The sequence below is a fragment of the Pseudorca crassidens genome, chromosome 18, assembly GCF_039906515.1.
Source record: "Pseudorca crassidens isolate mPseCra1 chromosome 18, mPseCra1.hap1, whole genome shotgun sequence".
In the NCBI taxonomy this organism is placed as follows: domain Eukaryota; kingdom Metazoa; phylum Chordata; class Mammalia; order Artiodactyla; family Delphinidae; genus Pseudorca; species Pseudorca crassidens.
Window position 1 is genome coordinate 16,024,556 of NC_090313.1, and position 21,172 is coordinate 16,045,727.

Consider the following 21,172-nt stretch of genomic DNA (forward strand, 5'->3'; position numbering starts at 1 on the left):
TCTGTGTTAGATACCCCTGGTACCAGAATCCCTTACTGCCCTACCAGGGCAGTTACCACACTATTTTGTAAATGTCTATTGATTTATCTGAATCCCTTACTATATGGTAAGCTCCAGCTGGTCAGAGACTATGTCTGTCTTGATGAGAATAGAAGCTCAAAAATCATTTCATGAATAAATGTATATAAATTATTTTCATTTGACAACAAGCTTTTATTACATATAATCAAGTTCTCACAACAGACCTCATCATTTAGAAAAAGAAATCTTGAGGGAACATTTCATATATACCCAGAGTTTTCTATATCTCTGGATGACCAGGAATAAACTGGAGATATTAATATATGAGATTTTTATTTATTAAAATATTTTATTTATTTTTAATTATAAAAGTAATTCATGCAGCTTAGAAAAAAATTCACAGTCAAAAAAGTACGGGGAAAAAAAAGTATGAAGTAAAAATTGAAGTCCTCATTTCCTTCTTTCCCTGCTCATACGGATACCCAAAGGTAACTCCTTGTTAATAGTTTAGGGTGGATCCTTTAAGATGTGTATTTACAAATTATGTGGTGTTTGCAAACCAAGGACAGGAATAAAATTGGTCCTGAAAAAAGTCTGAACATTGGCCTTGAATACTGTGAATATTTCTTCTTCTCTTTCTTCTCTTCATAATCAACTTTGTTTTTCTCTCTCACTGAAGACAGGCTTCTTCTCTCTCTCTTTTTTTTTTTTTTTTTTTTGCGGTACGCGGGCCTCTCACTGTTGTGGCTTCTCCCGCTGCGAAGCACAGGCTCCGGACACGCAGGCCCAGCGGCCATGGCACACGGGCCCAGTTGCTCCGCGGCATGTGGGATCTTGCCGGACCGGGGCACGAACCCGCGTCCCCTGCATCGGCAGGCGGACTCTCAACCACTGCGCCACCAGGGAAGCCCCCAAAACAGGCTTCTTGATTCCCCGTTTCATTTGAATGAGTACAGCTACCAACAAGTTGCAAATGTTTATAGGTCCTCAGAGTTCAAGAAGAGCAACCACATCACACTATGCTAAAACCTCAGTCCAATTCCAAATCCCAGGAAGAGGATTCAGTTAGCCTATGGTGAGTCAGATGCACATCCTGTGGTCTGCCTGGGTGGGTCAACTTGGGGAGATGATAAAGGGTAGGGAAGTCTGGTCAGATAGAACAGTAAGTATTCACTACAATATATTTTGGTCCTCATTCCATGTTGGTACATTATTTTTAAAGGCTATATATCAGCCCATTGCATTGAAGAAGTGAGACAATACTAGTAGGCATTTAGATTGTATCCAGTTTTTCATTATAGCAATGAACATATTTATGTTTTTCTGCAATTATCTATATTATACATCATGAAATTTGGGGATCATAGACTGGTGTGTACATTTGAACTTTTCATTATGTTACCACTTGGCCCCCCAAAATGGTTGTAACAAATGACACATCCACATATACTGGGTATTCCCATTCTTCTTAGACTTCACCAGCACATTATGTGGAAAACAAAAACAAAAAACCAAGATATTTATTCATCTGAATAAACAGTATTTACTGATGGTTTATTCTGTACCTGGCCTGGTCCTGAAGCCTTGGGATTATAGCAGGAAACAAAACAAAGGCCCTACCTTCATGGAACAGTAACAATGAGCAATTCAACATAAATGTTGAAGATGGCTATGGAGAAAAATAAAGAAGGGTAAAGTGGCTCGGCAGGGCTCGGGTACAGCTTGCTATTTTAACTGGAGTGATCAAGGAGGGACTCTCCACTAGGGTGGCATTCAAGCTGATACCTGAGGGTAAAAACTAGGCAGACATCTGAGGAAAGTGCACCCAAGCCCAAGAGAAGAAGCATGCCTGGGAAATGCAAGGAAGACCAAAGCAGGGCAGGGAGGCTGAGGCAGGGTGGGCAGTAGGGAAAGAACAGTAGGAAAGGATCTAAGGATAGGATCTAGGGAACATCTTTACCACGACTGCAAGCGGCCCGCACTGTCTGTAAATGGTGCCGACGAGAAAGTAAAAGGCCATTTTGCAATTCCAACCTCCCATCTCCACAGTTTGCAAGAAGAGAACTAAGAGAACTGGAGTTCTCAGCTCAACCGGTGAGTAATCTGTGGAGATCGCTGTAGTTCAAGAATGAAAAGAAGGTAATCATTCCTAACTCCGACCACATGTGTAGCTAAGTAAAGCCTAATCCACGGTGGTGTCATTTGCCCCGGAACCTTTAAGACCCTACTTTCCCAGCTACGCCGGCCACTCCAATCCTCCGAGGTGTTGGCAGAGAAGAGCTGCGCCTGCGCAGTGGCGCTGCGCGGACCGCACACCCGGAGGCCCCGCCCAGCCGTCAGTGGGCGGGGACAAGTCAGCCCGAGCTCCGGAAGCGACCGCTGCCTGCCCCGTTAACGTGTCGGGGGAGGGAGACGCGTCGCAAAAAGTCGTAGTGGGACTTCCCTACGATCTACAAACGTGGCGTTTTACGGTTCCAGTCCCTGCTGAGCTGGGAGATGTCGGCTGCGGGACGGCCCGAGCCCTTGCGTCCTCCCAACGGCTTTGCGAAGCGGGTCCTGGTGACCGGGGGTGCTGGTTTCATGTAGGTAACGGCGCCGCTGGCAGAGTAGTGGCTCCCCAGAAACCCCAATCTTTCCCTGCGCCTCTGCTTGCTCTTGGCAATTTGGGATCAGCTTCGGGGATCTGATTGACAGGGGGAGGGTCTTAACGCACGACTAGGATCATCCCACTTTCTCTCCACTTCCCGGCCTGCGAAGACGTGCGTGGCTCCTTTGAAACGACTTCTTTTAAACGCCTCCCAAACTAAGCAGAAGTGCTGTGGTACTGTCCACCTTTCTATCTGGCCCGAGAGGTACCTGTCACTCTTCTGAGTGCGCCCCCTTTGCAGTAAGCTTCTCACCAACTGCCTCAACCCAAGCCAAGGGCCCACGATACACAGGCCTTGGACATATAGGCTCCATGAACCGGTTTTGGAATTATGATAAGGGTTTCATTTATTCAGCAGACTTTAAAAAATCCTCTGTCGGTGTTTTGACCTGTACTAGTCGTTTGAAGCCTCTTTCCCTCTCACACCCATATTTAATCAGCAAGTCTTCTCTCTCTCCTTCCGAATAGACCACTTCTCACCCTCCTCCCCTGTTCTACCCTAGCCCCTGTTAATGTCTGCTTTTGCCTAGACTGCTACTGTAGCCTCCTGATTGGTCACACTGCTTCTACTCTTGTTCCCTTAAAGCCTGTTCTCACGCACAAGTCAGTGTTTATTAAGTAAATAAGTGCGTAATTTCACTCCAAAGATTCCTGTCGGACTTAGAATAAAATGTAAACTCTTTACCATGTCTGGAAGACGCTCAGGTGTCAAAGCTCAAACCGGATCTCCTGTCCTTCCACCTCTTGCTTTTCTGAGCCTCTTGCAGTTCCTGGAACCCAGGAGGCTAGTTTCCTCTATTTTGAGGCCTTTGCACTTGCTTCCTCTTTGCTTAGGCTGTTCGCATCTCTCAGTTCAGATGTTTACGCAGAGGTCCCCTCCTCCCAGCCTTAGCTGAGCACCCTATCTAAAATAGCCCCTCTCCCAACTAACACACTTATCACTACCTGAAACTATAGTGCATATTTGTGTTTACTTGCTTATTGCCTACATCCCAACCCTAGGATGTAAACCGAGTGAGGGCAGAGACTGTGGTTCCCTCAACACCTGGAAGAATGCTTCCCTCCCCCATTAGTATATTAGATCACCTCTTCCAATCTGACAGTGGTTTGGAGGAGGGTACCAGGCAAGTTTCACTTAATGAAAAGGGGAGCGTGGGCATAAAAGGGTGGAACAGTGCTGGTCCAGGAAAGGTACGTCCTAGAAAGTTCTGTGAAAGGGCTGTCAAGTACAAACTCTGAATTCATAATTTGTTCCTAGGAGCCCAATGTTTTGGTGTATATGATAAAAATCTGGTGGATCATCTCACTGAGAGATGCCTCTGGCTCCACTTCAGGGTCCTCTAAAACCCTCTGTGCCACTAACTTCAGGATGGTTTCAGCAGTTCTTAGCCTTGGAAACCTAGGTTTACCACTTTACACCACCAAATTCTTATACCAAGAAATAGCAATTGCAATAGGCTACTGTGAACATGGACAACTCCTATGCTCATAACAGCTTAATTTTTACATAGTTTATACCTGCCGTCTCTGAAAAGGCACATTGTCATTTAAGTCCATCTGCAGTGAACACCACCCATTGTATTTATGATACTGCTTTACTACCACGCTCAAAGACAGCATCATTTGGTTAATTATTTTCTTATACCCAGGACCAGTAAATTCTCTCTTCACCATAGTGTAAAGGGAGTGTAAGACTTTGTATATCAGTACTGTTGAGAAGATTAATGAAAAGTGCGGATGTGTATATATTCAGCATAGTTATATCATTTCTGTTATCTTGCAACAATTTGAAGGTATCTTTGAATAGTTTCCCAATATTCAACAACTTAGGATAACATTTGAGAATTTAAGGAAAAGGTTAAATTTTCTGCTAACAAGATACGCTTTTCTCTATAGTGCATCACATGTGATTGTCTCCTTAGTAGAAGATTATCCAAACTATATGATCATAAATCTAGACAAGGTAAGTTTTATAAAAATGAGCTCTGTGTTTAAAAAAAAAAAAAAGAGCCCTGTGTGCTGATACTTATTTATATTTTAAAAAAGTATTAGAATCCTGTCCTGCTGATATCTTAGTTTTTTATTTAGTCATTTTAGCAGCTTAGGAGCCTATATAGTCATGTGTTCATACAGTTTTAGATCTTACATAAAGTCTTGAAACTTTTAAATTTGTTATGATAGCCCATAACGTAAAGGTTTTAAGTACAGTATTTTTACTAAAAGAAAATCTTCACTCTGAATTCAGTATTTAGTGTAATCTTGTGATTGTTAACCTTTTTTGGCATTGAGATACTCTGATTATTTTATTATATGATTTTATAACTGCCATCTCCTGAAAATTATATATTTATTTTAAAAACTAAAGTGCACGTAAATTAATTTAGTTTTGAGAATTTTTCTGTAATAATTGGAAGTTCCCTGGAGATTCTGAAAGCCATGATTGGTAATCACTGTGTTGTTGACTGTGAACACAAGATACAATTAGTTACCTTAATTTTATAAAACATAATAGTAAAAAATATATAGAGACAAAAAATAATCTGTAAGTCTTAATAATTTTTGCCTGCCATAATATCATGGACAGTAATTTTTTCCTCCATCTGTATACACTGATTTACCAACAGTTAACTCAGGAAGAAGCATAATGAGTTACAATATGTGTAACACAGGTGTAATTGTATTCAATCACTAATTCCTTTTCAGTAAGGAATGGTGAACTCTTACAGCCCCCAGTGGCTGAAGGCAAATCTGGGCAGGAAAAGTTTTTAAAGGAGAGGCTTATAAAAATTAATTTTTTTGTATTTTGAAAAGGTAAAAAATTACATATTTTTGTTTGTTTTTTTTTTACTTTTAAGATATCAGAAACTTCTAAAAACACTGAGAGCAAACACTTTAAGAAGACACGTTTTTGTGTTATGATCAGAAATCTATAGTATTTTAAATAAATTGATATTTTATAGGAAAAGCTGTTATCACTTTTTGTGTTGTTTTTCCCCCATCCTTACTTATTTTAAGCTGGATTACTGTGCAAGCCTGAAGAATCTTGAAACCATTTCTAATAAACAAAATTACAAATTTATACAGGTATGGAAGTATTCTTATAGTTATATAATTATTTTATACTGTGCCTCTTTAGTCATTTAGACATTATATCTTTCTACTTTGTAAACTTGTGTAATATGGGCTTGGAAGCATGCTTATTAAAGACCTTTTTAATTTCCAGTAGTACCATGTGCTATAGAGAATATTACTTGTAGATTGATACTGCATATAAAGCTACATGTTATTTTTGGTGCCTTGGCAGATCTATGAGTAGCTGACTGAAATTCCATGGTGTGTGATTTTTAGGTCTTCACTAGCCTTCTTCATAAGACCTTGCTGGTATTTAAAGAGATTGGTATAAAGTAGGGTATTACGCGGGCCAGTCAGTAGTCAAAAACCCCACCATACAAGCCCATGGTAGTCCAAAGTATAAACCAAGCAGCCAGGTCGCGGTACGCGGGCCTCTCACTGTTGTGGCCTCCCCCGTTGCGGAGCACAGGCTCCGGATGCGCAGGCTCAGCGACCATGGCCCACGGGCCCAGCCGCTCCGCGGCATGTGGGATCTTCCCGGACCGGGGCACAAACTCGTGTCCCCTGCATCGGCAGGCGGACTCTTCAACCACTGCGCCACCAGGGAAGCCCTGATTTATGTTTTTTAAAGTGATTCTATAAACTCTCTTTTTAACCACAAATCTTAAAGAATATACTAAGCAAACATTTCATAATTTTTTTCTTCTATCTCAAAGTGTCTCCTGTAGTCACTGAAGAATTGTTGAGAATACGTATTTTTAGAACTAAACGTACATATAACATTAAAAATACTCATAAGTTTACTTAGTTGTGGTGAAATCCATCATTCCAGTTGTTATACTTACTTTGAATATATTTCAATAGTGGTTATCTCAAACTTTTAAAAGTATGTTTAAATTTTTTCCTGTTAACATAGTTACCTTAGGTTGGCAAGAATGTTAAGAAAAAAAGCTGGCACAGTCCACAGAAGTAGTTGGTGCTCAAAAAAATACTGTTTTAGACACTTATTTGCAAAAACATATTTTGAATTGAATATCTGGTATCCTAGGATGCTGAAGAAATACCTCATTACTGTATTTGACCCGTCAGTTGAATTTTCAAGATATTCTCTTTTATACCTGGGGGAGGGGATTAATTTTTTTTCTTATCATGTTTTTGTTCATGAAGTAAAATGGTTATTATGATTGGGAGTGCTCAATGAAACTTAGATTTTTCATGTTTGTTTTTTTATATAGGGTGACATATGTGATTCTCACTTCGTGAAACTACTTTTTGAAACAGAGAAAATAGACATAGTACTACATTTTGCTGCACAAACACATGTAGGTAAGCATTGTTTAGTGGTGGGCAGATGTTTTTTTCCAGTGGCTAACTAGCCAAAATCAAGGTCCAATAATGGGGTTGAACAAGTAGGTACTTAATGTATGTGAAAGAACATATACCATGTTTTACCAGAAAAGCCCATAGTCACTCTGTCATCTAGATACTTGGTGCTATTCAGATCCCTTGTGTTAGCGTAGGGTAAAATGTAACCTTGAATGTTATCTTAAAACTGAGTTTAGCCAAATCCAGAATTAGTGATTACTTCTGGGGAAATGGGCCTTCAGCTATATTTTTATGTTGTTTTTCTTAAGGTGGGTGGTAGATACACAGTTGAACATTATATTGTTATCTGTACTGTTTTGTCCTAAGATATCTTCTAATAATTTGTCTAACATTTTATATTGTGAAATGTAATATATATTCAGAAGAATTTAGAAGTAAGGTTAAATGAATAATGATAATGTGAATACTCATGTAGCCATCACCTAAACAAAAGAATGTTGCTGAACCCTCTTTAGTAGTAGTATTACTACTGCCTTATTACCTGATTTTTAAGTTATAATTTCCCTTGGTGTTCTCTGCAGTTTTACTGTTTCTGTATTTATCTCTAAACAGTATAGGTTAGTTTTGCCTGTTTTTAGATTTTATAAAAATGCATATATAAAATAACATGAAGGGTTTTTGGTCTTGCTTTTTCATCCTTGGAGATTCATCCATGCAGTTGGGTGTAGGTGTAATTCGTTCCTTGTCAGTGACATACAATGTTCCATTCTAAGTATATACCACAATTCCTGTGTCTGTTTTACTCTTGATGGACATTTGGATTGTTTGCACATTGGAGCAATTTTGAACAATACTACCATGAGCATTCTTACACATGCATCTTGGTACACATAAATACACATTTCTCTCAATATATAACTGGAATTGTAAGATCTGCACACTTCAACATGGAGATAATTTCCAACTGTATTCCAAAGCAGTTATACCAGTTTCTTCTCCTGCAGGAGTATATGAGGCCTTCTGTTATTCTAGATCTCACCAAAGCTTAGTTGTGTCAGTCTTTTCCATTTTTGTCAATCTGAGTAGTGTGTAGAGTGGCATCTGATTGTGCTTTTAATTTGTATTTCCCTGATTACTGATGAAGCTGTGTACTTTTTATATGTTTATTAATAATTTCAGTTTCTTCTTTTGTGAAATGCTGTTGAAATCTTTTGCCCATTTTAAAATTTTTAAATCAGTTCTCATTGATTTGTTGGAATATATATATGTGTGTGTATATATATATATGTGTGTGTGTGTGTGTGTGTATATACACACACACACTGGATACTAGTCCTTTGTTATGTGTATTATATATATATCTTCTCCCACTCTGTGGCTTATTTTTTCATCTTTTTGCTAGTGTGTTTTGATGAACAGATGTTCTTATATAAATTCTCAGTGAATTTATATATCTTTTATGGTATGCTGAATGCTTTTTGGGTCTTAAGAAATTCTCTTTTACCCCAAGGTAATGAAGATATTCTTCTGTGTTATCTTTGAAAAGCTTTATAGTTTTGCCTTTCACATTTAGATTTGTAATCCATCTGAAACTCATTTTTATATGCAGTATTAGATAAGAGTCCAATTTCATTTTTTTCTATTTGAATGCCAATTGGGCCTCTACCACTTATGGGAAAGTTCACCAGTTTCCACTGCTCTGTCATGTATCAAGCATCTATATGAGTATCTGTTTCTCAACTCCCCATTGGTCTTATCTGTCTGTGCCTGTGCTGATCACACAGTATATTGACTAATGTAGTGTTTTCATATCTGGTAGAACAAATCCTTTTACTTGGTTAACGATAAAGTGGTTTTCCTTCCAACAATTTATGAGGTGCTTACCGGTACTTCCTGTTGTCAGTCTTTGGTGCTTTTATTATATTTTTCCCTGATTATGAATGATGTTAAAAACCTTTGCATTTGTTTACTGGATTATCCTCCTCCCTTTCCTATTTGTATATCTCTTTAGAAGGTTTCTGTGTAAGTCTGTTTACCATTTTCAAGTGGGTTGTCAGTTTTTTCCTTACAGATTTTTATAAGTCCTTTATATATTCTGAATTCAAACCTTTTCCACTACCTTTTTTCCAATCTGTGATTTGCCTTTTCACTTCCTTTCTATTTTATTTTATCTCATCTCATCTCACCCCACCTCGACTCACGTCACGTCACCTCACCTCACCTCAGCTGCGTTGTGCGATCTGGTTCCCCAACCAGGGATTGAACCCAGGCCTTTGGCAGTGAGAGTGCTGAGTCCTCACCAGCAGACTGCCAGGAATTTCCCTGCCTTTTCACTTTCTTAATGATTTCTTTTGATGATTTGAAATTCTTCATTTCAGTGTAGTCCAGTTTATCAGCCTTTTCCTTTACGGTCAGTGCTCTTTGCGTTCTGTGTTAGAACTCTTTTCCTACCTCCAAGGTCATGCAGATATTCTCTTATATTCTCTTCATAAAAGTTATTGTTTTGCCTTCTACATTCAGATATTTTCCCTATATGAATATCAGTTTGACCCAGCACCATTTATTGAAAGAATCAACCTTTCCCCATTGCCACCTTTGTTGGAGATCAAGTACCCATATATGCATGGTTCTGTTTCTGGGCTCCTGTTCTGTTCCATTGGTCTTTGTCTATCCTTATGCCATGACCACACTGTAATTACTGTAACTTTATAATAATTCTTGATACCAGCAAAGCAAACCCTCCTACCTTTTAGTTCCAAAATTTTTTAAAATTTAAGAGCATTTTAAATTTTAGATGTATCATTTCTTTTTTGAATTAAAAAAAAGTATTTCCTGCAATATAGCACTGATAGTTTTCTAGGTTCTAAGAATTCACATGTACTATGTAATTTGTGTTTAAAGAAATCATAAGTAGCAATGCACCTTATGTTATTTTTAACACCATTGCAGTTGTGGTGAATGAAGAAACGTGAATAGAGCTTTCCTTAAGCCTGAGTCTACTGTTTAATATTTGCTTTGTCCCTTGAGTGGAATTCTTCTAGCTTTTTCTTCTTTTTTTTTTAGATCTTTCATTTGTCCGTGCCTTTGAGTTTACATATGTTAATGTTTATGGCACTCACGTTTTGCTAAGTGCTGCTCATGAAGCCAGAGTGGAGAAATTTATTTATGTCAGCACAGATGAGGTCTATGGAGGCAGTCTTGATAAGGTGAGCTTAGAAAATGACTGTTTCGGACTTCCCTGGTGGCGCAGTGGTTAGGAGTCCGCCTGCCAATGTAGGGGACATGGGTTCGAGCCCTGGTCCGGCAAGATCCCACATGCCGCAGAGCAGCTAAGCCCGTGTGCCACAACTACTGAGCCCATGCGCCACAACTACTTTTTTTTTTAAATAACTTTTAATATTTATTTATTTATTTATTTATGGCTGCATTGGGTCTTTGTTGCTGCACACGGACTTTCTCTAGTTGTGGCGAGCGGGGGCTACTGTTCATTGCGGTGCGCAGGCTTCTCATTGCAGTGGCTTTTCTTGTTGCAGAGCACGGGCTCTAGGCGCGTGGGCGTCAGTAGTTGCAGCACGTGGGCTCAGTAGTTGTGGCTCACGGGCTCTAGAGCACAGGCTCAGTAACTGCAGAGCATGGACTTAGTTGCTCCGCAGCATGTGGGATCTTCCCAGACCAGGGCTCAAACCCATGTCCCCTGCATTGGCAGGAGGATTCTTAACCACTGAGCCACTAGGGAAGCCCTGTGCCACAACTACTGAAGCCTGCGCACCTAGAGCCCTTGCTCTGCAACAAGAGAAGCCACCGCAATGAGATGCCTGCGCACCACAATGAAGAGTAGCCCCCGCTCACCGCAACTAGAGAAAGCCCGCGCGCAGCAACAAAGACCCAACGCAGCCAAAAATAAATAAAATAAATAAAACAGATATTATAAAAAGAAAATGACTGTTTCACCTACTTACCCCATACCACCATACAAACCTGTCTTATGAAAACCTACTCTGGACTTTTTTCATCTTCTGATTATACACACTTACGGGATTCCCCAGAATATTATTCCGTTGTGTCTTCTGTTCAAATCAAATAGTACCACCCCAAATGGGGAACGACAGCCTAGTCTGGTACAGATTTATATATGTAATTTGACCGACATATTTTGCAAGCGAGCAGCAGCTTTTCCCTGATCACCCAGTCTTACATCATGAATGTCATTCCCATGGGCCAAAGCATGTGTAAGTTATGCTGCAGCATAAGGCCTGTCTCCCTTCTCTTCCACTCAGCAAAGCATATTGTACTGTCAAGGAGTGAGTGTGAAATTGTTGTAGAAACTGGAATCTGTTCTCCTTTGTTAATCATTTGTAAACATTATACTTTTTATGCAAAGAGAGGCTCCATTCTCCAGTCTGTATTTTTCATAGTCAGTGTTTACAATGACCTCATTTTGTTTTGTTTTATTTTTTAAATGCATTTATTTACCAAAACATGTACATAGTGGAAAAAAAACCAAGTAGTTTGAAAAGACTTATAATGAGTAAAAGCAGACCCTGACCACTTCTCCTCAGTGCCCAATCCCACTTCTGAGGAACAACCATTTGCAAACTCTCTTTGCAGTTTTTATCAGGTAAGCTTGTACTCCTGTCAGCCTACATCAGATCTGACACAGTAGCCAGAATGCTTTTAAAAATATAAGTCAGATCATGATATTACTGTCATCAAAACCCATCAGTGTTTTGACAGTGGCCTTCAAGGTTCCACATGCTCTGGCCTCTGGCTTTCAGACCTCGTCTCACATTTCTCTTCCCTCACACTAGCCTCCTTGTAGTTCCATTGGACACAGTCTGTCTCAGGGCCTTTGCACTTGCTGTTCTGTCTGCCTGCCTTACAGGGTTGTTATGAACTTTAAAGAAGTTACTGCATGTAAAGTGCTTAGAAAAATGCCAGGCACATAGTTGGGTTTCAATAAATTTTTTTTTTTTTTTTTGACTGCGTTGGGTCTTTGTTGCTCTGCGGGCTTTCTCTAGTTGCGGCGAGTGGGGGCTACTCTTCCTTGCGGTACGTGGGCTTTTCACTGCGATGGCTTCTCTTGTTGCGGAGCGTGGGCTCTAGGTGCGCAGGCCTCAGTAGTTGCGGCGCGTGCGCTCAGTAGTTGTGGTTCGCGGGATCTAGAGCGCAGGCTCAGTAGTCATGGCGCACTGGCTTAGTTGCTCCACGACATGTGGGATCTTCCTGGACCAGGGATCGAACCCGTATCCCCTGCATTGGCAGGATTCTTAACCACTGCACCACCAGGGACGTCCTCAATAAATGTTTTTTAAATGTACTGATTTACATTTCAAGTTTGTAATATGTTCTCCGATTTTTCTACTTAGAAAGTATACCTTATACTTATTTTTTAATATGTCTTTTTAAAATTAGGAATTTGATGAATCTTCTCCCAAACAACCTACAAATCCTTATGCATCATCTAAAGCAGCTGCTGAGTGTTTTGTACAGTCTTACTGGGAACGATACAGGGTAAGAACTGACCTCAGAAACTCTAGAATCATTTTTCTTTGGACTTAGGTGTTAAAACCCCAAGTTAGCATTAGCAACATTTCATTTTTAGGATGGCAGACATAGATTAAGAAAAGTTATATATTAAGGAATTTTAAAAACTGATTTCCAATATTGTGTGGACAAAGCAGGGACCTGCTTCTTAGCCAGTTCATCATTTAAAGGAATAATTTATGTATATATTTTTTTCTGCTTCACTAATAGGTAGAGTGTTACAGCTAGAGTGAAAAGCCCTGTTGTAATGTCCTGATTCCCAGGAGTCCTCTGAGTGAAGGAAGACAGTGGGAGGGCAGATTCCCTTACCAGCCACTGCTCCTCTCGGCCCCTCATGAAAGGGAGATAGATTTACCCCAGTGGCTGTGTCAGTGTCCGTGCAGGAGCCTTGCCCACTATGAATCATCAGCTGGAACCCCTGCACTTGGCTTCCCACTGATCTTCCAGAGTTATTAGGGACTGGGTCAGAAAGGCGAACCAAGGGATTGCTTCAGCTTCTCTAGCCTTTTGTGTTCCAGTAGCACTGGTCTTTTCCCTCCACGGATGCTCTTTTTATTTGTAAGGGTTGGTCCAACAGAGAAATCCAACTTGAAGTTTAACATCTCAGTGGTCTCTGGAAGAATCAGGTAGAAATGTCCTTAATTTCCTGCTATCAGACCTACAAACCCACCTCCATCTGTATTCATCCTTCTCTTGTCTCAGTGAAGACACTATTCCTCTTCTTCCTTTTGGAACCTCTGCCTTTATCTGAATCCCGTCCTCTCCTGTCTTTTCAGGAACCTTACATTAGAAAAAAAATCCCTTTGCTTCTGTCCTTAAGGTGTGTGGAATTATTTAGTCAAAAGTGCCCATATGTTAAAACTGCTTATCTTTAGATAATCATTATTATTGGACCCTTCCATTACCTTAATGTCGAACTCTCTTTAAGTTTCCAGTTGTCATCACACGAAGCAGTAATGTTTATGGACCACATCAATATCCAGAAAAGGTACATTTTACTTTTGAATTCCTGATGTGTTTTAGTGATTGTAACTTCTCATTATTTAAAATAATCCCTCTTCAGTTATTTGTCCAAAGAATTTATGTTGCAATTGTAATTATAAATACTTCATAGGCCACATACAAATCTCATACATGTTTAGAGTTTGAAAACTTGAGTTTAAGTCTCAACTTGATACTCACCAGCTGGGATGACCTTAGGTCCTTTGAGCATTGTCTTTAAATCGACGGGTAATGATAATACTTAGGAAGGATTTTGAAGAGTCCAGTGAGATGATGTATGTGAAAATGCCTTGTACTTTGCAGGATTCTAAAACACTATAGAGTACTCCCATCACTACTGTCACACCAGTGAAGACTCCTTCCTAGTATGCAGTCAGACCATATGTCAGGCTGTACAGAAACGTAGACACTAGTTAGAGAGTGATGCAGGAAGCTTGTACATAAACTTGTCTTAAAGGCAGCCGATTAGCTGTTCCCCAACTCCTCTGTATTGTTGCAGGCCTGAATGTCATCCAGAAAGTAGTTTAGCAAATAAAGAAATGTAGTTAAAAGGCGGAAAATGTGTGTGGTTGATTCTGTATCATTAAGCCCAATGTTAAGTAACTACTAGTCTCACTGCCTAAATTTATTTATTTATTTATTAAAATTTGTATTGGAGTATAGTTGATTTACAATGTTGTGTCAGTTTCAGGTGTACGGCAGAGTGAATCAGTTATACATATATCTCACTGCCTAAATTTAGAGCTGGGTTTTCTCACTTCTTAGCCGCTGGTTGCCTTGATCTGTCTGCCCAAAGGAAAGGGCCAGATCGTGATCTGCTGATATTAATATATATTTGGCTTAATTTTTTAACACTAATTATAAATTTAATAATTTCTTATCTCACCATGTTTGACACAAATTTTCTTTGAATCCAGTGGCACTGGAATTACTTTTTATTAATTTCACAAGCACTTATTGAATAAGTACTGTATGTAAAGTAAAAAGTATATGATTCCTGCTCGTATGAAATCAACACAGAAGTGAGCTTGCAGTGACAGAAAACTGTTCAGGAAGATTTCTTCTGAACTTTTTCACTATTTATATCATTTTATCTTCATTTTTATCTAGCAAATAACTCGTATTTGTGAAATAGGAAATGATCTTACAGTTCTTTTACTTATCAAAATTGTAATAAGTGTTTCTTGAACTCCTGATAAGAATTAGAATTTGCCCATAAGTGTATTTCTTAACAATAATAATCTTTTAATCTTACGATGAGTTCAGGTTTATATTAATGAATGAATTTCCAAAGTCTGAAATGATAATTTAAATATTCTTTTAGGTTATTCCAAAATTTATATCTTTACTTCAACACAACAGGAAATGGTATGTTATTTACCTTTGTACCCATGTTTTTCTGGTATGCTAGAGTATTTAGTGTCAGTGTTTCTTGAAAATCATAAAGTGTTAGAGTTGGAGGCCTTAGGATTTAATGTCCCAACAAACTTAAGAATTCCTTCTACAGTCAGTGTAATAGTTTAAAAAATAATTATAAAGTATAATTCATCTTTATAATTTGATTACTAAGATAATTTTAATTCTTAAATAATCCATCCTAAAACTTTGAGTTATAGCATTAAAATTTGTCATCTATCTTTATATAATTTTACTTTTTCAAAAGATTTAACTGAACTGTAGATAGTCTTCAAAGTGAACTTAAGGTATAAAATTGATGAATAAATATTTCTGCAGGGGTCACTTACATGTTTGCCGCTTTCCTAGTGAGCACCCACAGTGGGTTTGGAGGTCAGTTAAGAATTATGGATAAAATCTGGAAGTCATGAGAATTTGTATTTTCAGTAAGAGATGTCTAGGATCTTCATGGGAATTGCCTTCTCTGGAATTGTACCCAATCATTGCCTTACCCTGGTTTGGGAGAGCTTACTTTTTTTTTACACTTTATGATTCCCTTTCATTTCACCTTTTTAGCTGCATTCATGGATCAGGGCTTCAAACAAGAAACTTCCTTTATGCTACTGATGTAGTAGAAGCATTTCTCACTGTCCTCAAAAAGGGAAAACCCGGTGAAATTTATAACATTGGAACCAGTTTTGAAATGTCAGTTCTCCAGCTTGCCAAAGAACTAATACAACTGGTATGTATATATTATAAAAGGGTAGTATTTTCAAAATTGTCACTAAATTAGTGGCATTAATCACTAATTTTGTCAAAATCAACAATTTACACCTTTGAAAAGTGAACCGGTAAAAAAAGGAACTTCATAATTCCATATGTATGCAGAGATGTGTCATTATTTGAAACTGCATCACTCATTTAGTCGCAGCTTTTCAGGAAAACAATTCCACAACGTTAAATGTGCATACCCATTGTAAGACATATTCAATTTCAGTAAATCGAATGTTAAATTGTGTGTCCTAGAATCAAGGAACATTGATATATAGATAATAGTTATGAGTGTTTTTATGTACTAGTGAGCATCGATTATAAATCTCAGGATTCAGTAAAAAGAGCAACTGAATGAATGGAAAAAACTTGTTTTCCTTTACACCACTCACAGAACATCTGTCCTCCAAACGTGTGAGTGTGAGTTTTCCACGCCCAGCAATTCTCAGACACCAGCTTGGTGTCCTACTATTTAACTCAGTTCTGACATTATCTATCTGGAGATGGTGTCAGATCCCACAGGTTAAGGGCTCAGTCTCACAAGGCTGCCCTCACTTCACATGTCAACCCCAAGACCTGGCTGTCACCTGTGCTTTTGATCATCGAGGTATAAGTCTGAGGTAATTTGCTACAGGGCCTCACAGAACTTAGGAAAACAGTTTACCCACTAGATTACCAGTTTATTACAAAGGATGGAGGAGATGCATAGGGCAAGATCTGAGGGAAAGGGTGTGGAGCTTCCTGCCCTCTCCGGGTGTGCCGCCTTCCCAGCACCTCCGTGTGTTCAGCAGCCTGGAAGCTCTCCTCTTGGGTTTTTATGGAAGCTTCATTAAGTAGCCATGATTGATTGAATCATGGCCACTGATGATTAGTTCCACTTCTGGTCCCCTTCCCCTCCCTGGAGGTGGGGGCAGGGAGGCTGAGTTCCATCTCTCCAATCACATGGTTGGTTCCCTTGGCAAGCAGTCTTCATCCTTAGGTGCTTTCCAAAAATCACGTATTAACCTGAACTCTGGTGTGGTTGAAAGGAAGTTATGAACAGCAAAAGACACCTTTATCTCTCATCACCAGGAAATTCCAAAGGTTTTAGGAACTCTGTGCCAGGAGCAGGGATAAACACCAAATATATATTTCTTATTTTAAATCACAATATCACACTGAGTAATAACCAAAAGCCAAAAAAATTCATTTTCTCCTATAGTTTATGTAATGTGTATTCTCTCTGAGCTTCAGATGGAATTCAGGTTATAAAGTATGGAAAGAGTTAATAAAATGCTATTCGTCTTAGCTGTCTTCCCCACTTGGAGGAGGTTGTTTTTCTTGTCTTTTGAATCAGTTGTTGAATACCATTTTCTGGTCTCACTTTATAATTTGACTCGAAGGTCTTCTCCATTTTGACAGATCAAAGAGACCAATTCAGAGTCTGAAATGGAAAACTGGGTTGATTATGTTAATGATAGGTGAGTAACAAGTTAAAATATTGGGGAAAGGTTGTGAAATCTTAGGTACTTATAAGATTTTAAAATGTATGGACTTAGCCAGAAAAGTTTACCTTTTTTGAGTTTTCTGCTAGAATGTTTTTTCCTGATAATAAATGTCATAACAATAAACTGTAGCATTATTATTAGCTGTGTGACTTAAAGAAAGTTATTGACCCTTTCCAAGTCTGAGATTTCCTTGAGTGTGAAATAGGGATAATAATTTCTTGCCTATGGAAGTATTTTAAAATTTAATTTATAATGTATATAAACTACCAGACCCAGGGCATGGAACATGAGTCCTAACAAGTTTATGTGTATTTATTCATTCATTCATCAAACATTTAGGTATGAGACATTGCATTCATACCTAGATTGTGGTTGAAATGAGAAAAGGGTAAGCCACAGAGAGGGTTAGGCTTCTGGGTTATAGAGGATTTTTAACATATACTATATTTTACAAATATATAAGTGTGTCAGCAGGGAGAATTTTTTGAGAGAAAATTTGAATTATGGACACACATTATTTCTCTCAATATTTAAATTTGTAAATAGGGAATTTCCTGGTGGTCCAGTGGTTAGGACTCCACGCTTTCACTGCCGAGGGCCTGAGTTCAATCCCTAGTCTGGGAACGAAGATCCCTCAAGCCATGCAGCAGGGCCAAAAATAAATAAATAAATACATTTGTAAATTTACATCCACAGTATCATTTTAAATCTGTTTTGTTTTCCAAGACCTACCAATGACATGAGATATCCAATGAAATCAGAAAAAATACATGGCTTAGGATGGAGACCTAAAGTGCCGTGGAAAGAAGGAATAAAGAAAACAAGTATGTTATGAGTTGATCGTTTGCGGGAGGGGGAGAATCAGAAAAACTTTAAGGCACAGTAATTTATTTTAGGACGCTACAGACAGCGTTGCGGTGAATCACTTTCACTTTTCAAATTTTTACATTTAATGTATTTCTAACGTTAGTAATTAAGTATCCTGAATTTCATAGGCTACCTTCTGAGTAGGCTCCCTTTGTCTTACTAGCATTTGTCAGATTCCTATTTCATTGATTCTCAGATGAACATTTTTCACATCCTTGAGAGGTATGTGTTTTACAATCACTAGTGTCTTATTATTTCACCTTTTTTTCTTTCTTACTAATATGTAAAGTAATGGTCCATCTTAAGATCAGGCATCTGAGGTTTGGTGAAATAGAGACAGTTGCCATCTTTGAGCGTCTTGAGTCTTTTTATACTGAAACAAATAGGAAGCAAATTTAGTATGTGCAGAAATAGCCACTAAAATAAGTGTATATATAGTCTGTGCATATATGTTAAATTCTGTTTAGAAATGTACTCAAGAGAAAAGATACCCAAGTGTAGGAAAAAGTCTCAGTTCAGAGCTTGACATACAAAATATTTGTGTTGAATTTGAAAAAGCAAATTCAGGGACTTCCCTGGTGGTCCAGTGGTTAGGACTCCGTGCTTTCACTGCTGTGGGCCCCGGTCAGGAAACTAAGATTTTGTAAGCTGCGCACACAGCGCAGCCAAAAAAAAAAAAAAAAAAAGCAAATTCAAAGATAATTTATTATTTTTCAACTAAAAAAACTTTATTAATAGGATAGCAACATAAAATAATTTTACATATTAACAAAAGGAAGTTGACATCATCTCACGGTGCCTATCATGCAGTATTGTGATGTTTACATGAACAAAATACTACACTGTTTTTCCTATGACTTTAAAACCAGTACAAGTGACTTATCTCCCTTTCCCCCTGAATTCCCTAAAATTCGAATGTTTTAATACTTGTACCAGCAAATTCAGTATTGAAGGACTTTTGAAGTTAAAAAGAAAAAAATTGTTGATTTTTAAATCTACGTTTTCAGGTGATGAAATATCTTCTGATTAACATCATTGGTTAGTTCAAAATCAAATTGTTTTCGTCATTAGGCAATCCTTGCCTACACATTAGCTGATGGGCAAGGCTTTTCTTACTTAGCAGGAACTCAGTAAATATTGGTTAACTGATGTTTAGTTTTTTATTTTTGTCTTTTTGTTTTATCAGTTGAGTGGTACAGAGAGAATTTTCACAACTGGAAGAATGCAGAAAAGGCATTAGAACCCTTTCCAGTATAACCACCGTTTGTATAGTCGGGACAGTTTTCAGAGAAAGAAGAAACTTATCCTACCTCAACAAATGATATGAAATCAAGCGACCAAATGAAGTGTCCTCTTTTCATTTGGAATTAGATTATGACTTTTTGTATAAAATTCAAATGTAAAATGCCTCAGTCTTTAGAAGAGGTTCAGTATTAGCATAGGATGTAAATATCAAAATTCTCTCAGAAACCTTTTCTCCTAAAAATTAGGAACCAGTAAGCATAGAAAGACTCTTCTGTAGGTGTGGGCCAGGAAGGAGGAATCTCCTGGTTCTGAGAACAAGGACAGGTAATAGCTCTGGGCAGATGACAGCCTTCGCTGGCATTGAACTCAGCTTCCCATCCTTTCCCACTGCCTAGACAGTCTCTGAAGTTTTTTAGGCAGTATAGGATGAGCCTCTTGCCCTAATTTATCTTTTTAAGGTCTGATGTGCTACAATTGCTTTAAAAATGGAACAAATGGAAGCATATCTAGCACTTTTTATTTGATAATTTTGTACAATTAAGTTAAATATTTTTTGAAAGAAGGATGTCATTTTTATATTTTCAAAATTGGTCATTGAACTATGTAAGTAATCTTGTATCAGAGAAATTTTATCATGTATTTACTGTTTAAAATGATTTTATTTATAAAATTATCGATACTTTATTAATGTATTATGTGGCCTTTTTAAAAGTAATGTATGTTTTTGTTTTGCTGTAAAAAATTTTTTTAAATACTTGATTACCATGTATTTTTAGTTCCTCTCTTCCCTAAAGACTTTAAGATGATTTGAAAAGGTAACTGATTGGATATTACATTCAGAAAAGGGAAAGGGTCAAAGACTATGCCCAGCTTTCTGGCCTCAGTGTGTGACTGGTGCCTTGTTTTCTCTGTGGAGTAGGAAGCAAGGTTATTAACTCAGAGGTGGTTGAAGGAGGGCGATAGGAGTGGCATAAGGGCCTGGGAAAAGTGTAGTAAGCAGATTGAAAATTAGTAAGGGGATTTGCCAAACAGGAGTGAAACACAAACTGAGGCCGAACACTGTAATTGCAGAATTCTGCTATGTGTCGAAATAGATTGAGCCAGAGCTGGGCTCAGTGTGAGGCCCAGGGACTAGAGTTGAGTGAGATCGACTGAAATGATGGTCCCCTGGTCTTAGGTGTGTAGGGAAGAAATGCTTCTTGGAGGTAGTCTGTAGCTCTAGAGAAAATGGAGAGGGGAGAGGGCCGAAGGGAGAGGGGGTACGATCTCAGGGAGGCAACTGTAGGAAGTTACAGGCAGAAAATGGGACCAACTGAGAGCAAATAGTCTTTGGTGGAGTTTGGTCATTGAGGGTAGCTGACAAAATAAAAACACTTGTTCTGTGTCATTTGTTCTTGCACATATTTTTGTGATCCTTCAGGCAGTGAAAATACTCTGTATGATAATATGATGATGCCCATATGTCAATTTATATTTATCCAAACCCACAGAATGTATATATAACACCAAGAGTGAACCCTAAGATAAGCTGTGTCCTTGGGGTGATTATGGTATGTCAATTTGGATTCATCCTTGGTTAAAAAAAAAAAAAGCACCGTTCTGGTGAATGATGTTGATAATGAGGGAGACTATGCATATGTAGGGACAAGGGAGCACATGAGAAATCTCTGTACCTCCCTCTCAATTTTGTGATAAACCTAAAACTCTAAAAAAATTGTCTTAAAATTAAAAAAAAAAAAAAAGAACAACCTTAGAAAAGAAATCAGCTAAGTTGAAAACTTTTGGTCTCCAAGAG

The 21,172-nt window shown here is 38.4% G+C and overlaps 1 protein-coding gene across 5 annotated transcripts; it reads left to right on the forward strand.

Moving 5' to 3' along the window:
- The first annotated feature begins 2,378 nt into the window (after positions 1–2,378).
- Positions 2,379–20,764, forward strand: TGDS (TDP-glucose 4,6-dehydratase). 5 transcript variants are annotated; one of them, XM_067713884.1, is made up of 13 exons: positions 2,380–2,603; positions 4,565–4,631; positions 5,684–5,752; positions 6,976–7,066; positions 10,130–10,272; positions 12,479–12,577; positions 13,539–13,598; positions 14,937–14,980; positions 15,584–15,749; positions 17,180–17,238; positions 17,992–18,089; positions 18,296–18,354; positions 19,319–20,764. In XM_067713884.1, the coding sequence occupies exons 1-12, from the start codon at positions 2,518–2,520 to the stop codon at positions 18,319–18,321; spliced, it is 1,008 nt and encodes a 335-aa protein (XP_067569985.1). In that variant the 5' UTR covers positions 2,380–2,517; the 3' UTR covers positions 18,322–18,354; positions 19,319–20,764. The 5 variants fall into 5 exon arrangements, with proteins under 5 accessions (XP_067569986.1, XP_067569985.1, XP_067569989.1 ...); XM_067713883.1 differs by lacking the exon at positions 18,296–18,354 and having other exon boundaries at positions 2,382–2,603; XM_067713887.1 differs by lacking the exons at positions 2,380–2,603; positions 18,296–18,354 and adding an exon at positions 2,623–2,873.
- Positions 20,765–21,172: the final 408 nt, after the last annotated feature.